At 34.2% G+C, this 5256-nt stretch overlaps 1 protein-coding gene across 1 annotated transcript; it reads left to right on the top strand.

Annotated features, from left to right (window-relative positions):
• The first annotated feature begins 741 nt into the window (after positions 1-741).
• Positions 742-4780, top strand: LOC131601707 (protein ULTRAPETALA 1-like). The gene is made up of 3 exons (XM_058873577.1): positions 742-1216; positions 2744-3068; positions 4382-4780. The coding sequence occupies exons 1-3, from the start codon at positions 997-999 to the stop codon at positions 4554-4556; spliced, it is 720 nt and encodes a 239-aa protein (XP_058729560.1). The 5' UTR covers positions 742-996; the 3' UTR covers positions 4557-4780.
• Positions 4781-5256: the final 476 nt, after the last annotated feature.

Genomic DNA, 5256 nt, shown 5'->3' with positions numbered 1-5256 from the left:
ATTAAGAGCATGAAACCAACAAGTAAAGTATTTAATTCTTACTAATGAATATAATGTATGGTTAATTGGAACGTACAATTAATCTCCTTTGCTATTACCATAAACATATACATTAAATTATATAGGACCAAATTTGTCAAAATAATAATACAACTAAATTAACATTTAATTGTATGCATTTTTATACTTGTATGTTACTCCTACATTGTAAAAAATATAAAGCTTTTTGTCTATAAAAGAAACTCAATTGATAAGTATCCATAAACATACTAATGTAAAAGCGATGTAAAAGCGCGGGTTCAAACTCATAATATCTCATTTGTAAGTTTGAGCTATCGAAAAAAAAATACAAAGCTTGTAATGTCCTTAAAAAATTGTAGAGAATAGAATCAAATTCTCCTTCCAAATACCTTAGCTTTATGTTTTCTACCATTTCTTTTGAGCACCACTTAATTTGTTCCATTTTAAATGCAAATTATACTAGCAAAGCTCAAATATAGTAACAAATATCCTCACTCAAAGTGCAATACAATATTTTAAAATTGAAATCACATTCGGATTCGGATCTTCTCCTAGTGTGACAGCGCTGCGACAACAAAATTTTATTTTCGATGTAAAAAATATTTATTGGGCCGCGCCGCGTATTCATGGAAGAGGATCCGAACCCGACAAAAGCACACAAATCAAAAACCTGAACATAAAAAATGATTTTTTTTTCTATAAACTTTTGTTCTCTCTTTTTCTGGTGATGTCAACTGTCATCATATCATGCAAGTAGTACCCCTTTTAACCTCACAAAATTTGTTTTTGCTATACGCCAGCTAATTCAATACATTCATTCAACCCCATCACCAACCACTCTTTCTCTCTCTAATATTTCTTCACCCTCAGATCTCTAACATTTTCCTCATCTTTCAACCTTATAAATACTTATACACTCCGTTGCATTTATTCGCACCCACCCATATAGTTTTCTGCTAAAAAACAGAGTCTTTTATGGAGAAAATGGCGAATGGGTTGGAAAAAGTGAGTGGGTTGTCAATGTTCAGCGAGGAAGAGCTCAGAGAAATGAGTGGGGTGAAGCTTCTTGACGACTATGTTGAAGTCACGTGTGGGTGTACCAGTCATAGATACGGTGATGCTGTTGGTAGGCTTAGGGTTTTTCTTAATGGCTATCTTCAAATTATTTGTGAATGCACCCCTGGTTGTCAAGAAGGTTTCTCTCTCAACCTCTCTCTCTCTCTCTCTTCAGTTTCTTTGCTCTTTTGTCTGTGTGCATGTTGATAGCTGTCTACTCATTTCAGATTAAAGGCGTGTTTGGTATTCGACACGACTAGATATCGATAACAGATGATATCGATAATAGATGATACTGATACCAGATGTCAATGATAGATATCGATACCTGATATTGATAACAAATGATATCGATACCAGATATCGATAATAGATATCGATATCGATACCACACTGGCACATAGTTTACATTGATTTTCTTAAATTTGTACGGAAGTCTCATGTATGTGTCAATGTCAATACTTCATGTGTTGATAGTTTATGGTTTGGTGAGGGTTTGACTTTGATGAGTTGTGTTGTGTTATGAGGTAGTTTTGATCTGCTTTGTGTATGGAGTTTGTGATGGGAAGTTAGACAGTTTAAGTGTATGTTGATTTGCCTCAATGAACTTGTTGGTTTGATACTCTTTATGATCGGGTTAGATGAATGTTTATCATATGCAAATGTGGAAGATTCTTAATTAGCATGCTGTTTTTTTGTGAGATTAAATTAAGTATGGTTGATGTTTTGTTGAATACTATGTATCCGTGCCACTTATATATCCTTTTATTTGTTTGTAATTGGGGTGAATATATGTGCTATCACCAATGGTTAAGCTTAGAGTCTAACAATTTTCAGTCATTATCTACATGCAATATCAAGTTTTAGTTGTTCCATGTATTTACTGCAGTGTAGTCAAATTTCTGCCATGGCGGCACTAGGCAGTTTTTGTATCATGCCATCCGCCACAGTGCGTTAACTTATTATTACCTTAGGCTGAAACAGCATGTATGTATGTCGGGTTTCTGGCCTGCCGCCATATTCATCCATCCATCATTGATCCACTTTGGTCATTATTTTATTACTTGAATATTGATATAAACGAGTAGATTGACATGGTAGAGTACCTCTTGATGCAGAAGGACCGAGATTTAGTGATTTAAACATGTGTAATGACAGTTACTTAGGAAATCTTGTATGCCACATTGCAGGATGGTGCCATAGCACTACATGAGATGTGCTTAAGTAATTGCTTAACATATTATACATGAAATATACTGACATAAGAAAATATAATTCATAGAGTTATCTCCTACTATACCTTCCTGATTTAATTGAAAATTTTGATTCATAAGAAAAGATTTATTGCTCCCTTTCTGGTAGTGTTTTGACGAGGACGGACGAGTACTAGTTTATTTCGTTTATATGGCTAATTCATGATTGTGGCGGGCAAGGTAGGTTGATGATCCTTTTGTTAGCTTCACTTTCATTTTGTTAGTATGATTTTAATAATTTCAGCCAGTATTAGTGAAGGATTTTATTTTGGTCTGAATCATATTCATATATCTAGTGATAAGAGTGTTATAATGCCATTATGATTCGCTATCTTGCATCCTCGTGTCCCAAGACAATTTTAGACTTTTTTTCTTCATGACATCAATTTATGCATATGCTGTTTAAATGATAGACAAATTGACTCCTGCTGCATTTGAGAAACACTCTGGAAGAGAGACAGCAAGGAAATGGAAGAATAACATCTGGGTTATAGTTAATGGCGAGAAGGTTCCATTGTGTAAAACGGTGCTGCTCAAATACTATAATCAAGTATCAAAAGCTGCTAATAGCTCTCAGAGATCCCAAAATGGCCGGGTTGGTCACCGTGATGAGTTTGTTCGCTGTACTAGGTGCAACAAAGAGCGTAGATTTCGTCTGAGATCTAAAGATGAATGTCGCATTCACCATGATGCTGTGGCAGATGCAAACTGGAAATGTTCTGATCTTCCATATGACAAGTAAGTTTATTCACCATGCTTCATATGGATTTTGATTACACCAAATAGCATCTTTTATCCAGTTTAGAAAAATATATAGGAAGATCTTAGTAATGTATTCGAGTTTTGTGATGCAAATTTCATGTTTTGTAATGATCTGTGCTGCTTGTCACATATTGAATAGCTTTGTGCAGAAAATCATAATTTGAAAATTATTGAAAAGAAAACTATCTTGATAATGGCACGAATCTGGAAACATTCAAGTTACCATGTAGAAGAGAATAGTAGGTCTGGTTGTGGTGAATAGCAGTGGCGTTGTATAGAGTAGAGACTCCATTCAAATTACTCCCGAGACGTTATGGAGGAAAATCTATTGAAAATGGACTTTTACTTCTAGTAATCAATACGATTTAGTTTTTTTACAATATAGGGTAGAATGGAATGAAATGAAATGAGAGAGCATCCATTTTAAAAATTTAGCTAATCTATTCCTCTTCATTCCATCATGTACAATCAATCCAAATATACCCTATCTTGAATTCATGTAACACACTTGCCTTTTCGGCTTGTATCTTGCGATCTTTTATTGATCTAAGAAGAGCCTAGCTTTGGTGGATAAATATTAGGCTGTTTTCAACGGTTAAAAGAAGAACAAAAATCTCTTTGCTGTCACTACTAAGCTATAATTTATTAATATCCGAACTGGTCCGTTCATGTCAGTTTTAATGTGATACTTATATTGGGTTTAATTTGTGTTCAATTTCGCATAGAAGATGGAATGCAATTTTTGTAGAAGTTTCAAAGTTAAGGGAAGTAGATTTATAGTATTGGATTGTCAACATTTTCACCTTCGAACTTGATAATCATTGTTGATGCTATTTAGACTGTTATGTTCTTTAGAGTGATAATTACCTCCATTATCTTAGCAGAACCAGTGTTTTTCTCGCCTATCAAACACGGTATTTCCAGTTACCAGTACACTTCAAGTTGTCTTTCTTGTAACGCGCAATTCTTTGCTCACTTTCTTTTTTCCCTTGAATGGATTGAGTTTATTCTTGGTGTGTTGAATGGTTCGTATAAGGTAACTACGGGGTGACTATAAGTTCGAGTTCTTTCTTTCGAACATACTGTTTTGATCTGTATTGCTTGTTTTATTGGGACTAGAATTTCAGTGTTAAAAAGAACACGAAACATTTTATATTCGATACACCTATCATGCTATATCCTTTGGTTTTGAAGAGTAAATCCATTTCATCTTGTACTGTCATGTATTGAACCAATTATTTCTACAATGATTTATGCATGGAACCTATTAGTAATAGTAAGTTTTTCAGGATAACATGTGACGATGAAGAAGAACGGGGAAGTCGAAGAGTTTACCGAGGATGTGGTCGGTCTCCAACGTGCAAAGGTTGCACTTCTTGTGTGTGCTTTGGATGTGACATCTGCCGGTTTTCAGATTGCAGCTGTCAGACATGTACTGACTTTACTAGCAATGTAAGAGCTTGACTGAGTCTGAGTTCCCAATACTTGTTCCTATGGGCTTGCTACTTATGCCTATATAGAATATTAGAAATGCTTAATTTCCTAATTGGACATCACCAGTATGAGATCATCTTTAATTGTTCTCATTGACTGGATCATAAATTTCAATGTTAACAATTTATTATCTTACACAATGTCTCTTCCAAAGGATTTTCATACCTTTAAGGAAAGGATTTTCTAGCTTCATAGATTTTATGATATTATTCAATTAGTTTATATGATAATGATGCTCATTTTTCACAATATTCTTTTGAAGACAAGACAAAATTAAATCATAAAAAAGAAACACTCCTATCAGAAATCAAATTAGCACTTGTATGATAAAATAAATTGACTTTTCTAAAAAGGAATCACAACCAAAGTTCCTTTGTATAACAAAGTTTATTAGTGGCAAGAATAGTTCTTCAAATTTTCATAGCATCTAAGAGCAATTTTATGTGAGGAATTGGGTATTTTTTTTCCCCCTAAGAGTGCATTGCATCCAACGAGAGTTTATTTTGTTGATGTAAGCCATTTCTGAAGAAGTGGAATCGTTAAATTTCACCAAATTCATGATTAGGGCACTTCCTCAACATTATCTTTAGACTATTTCTTAATGTATCTTTAAGGGTTCTCAGGATTTCTTAATGTATCTTTAAGGGTTCTAAGGGGGGCCCTTGGCAAA

This window comes from Vicia villosa, linkage group LG5 (assembly GCF_029867415.1).
Source record: "Vicia villosa cultivar HV-30 ecotype Madison, WI linkage group LG5, Vvil1.0, whole genome shotgun sequence".
Classification (NCBI taxonomy): Eukaryota; Viridiplantae; Streptophyta; class Magnoliopsida; order Fabales; family Fabaceae; genus Vicia; species Vicia villosa.
Note: the sequence above shows the minus strand (reverse complement) of the source record. Positions and strands in the feature narration are given on the sequence as shown.

Bases quoted from the DNA above. Each gene is read 5' to 3' on its own strand.
- LOC131601707 (XM_058873577.1), top strand. From the start codon at position 997: ATGGAGAAAATGGCGAATGGGTTGGAAAAAGTGAGTGGGTTGTCAATG. The intron at 1,217-2,743 runs GTTTCTCTCTCA...TTTAAATGATAG, and splicing joins CACCCCTGGTTGTCAAGAAG to ACAAATTGACTCCTGCTGCA. The intron at 3,069-4,381 runs GTAAGTTTATTC...TAAGTTTTTCAG, and splicing joins TCTGATCTTCCATATGACAA to GATAACATGTGACGATGAAG.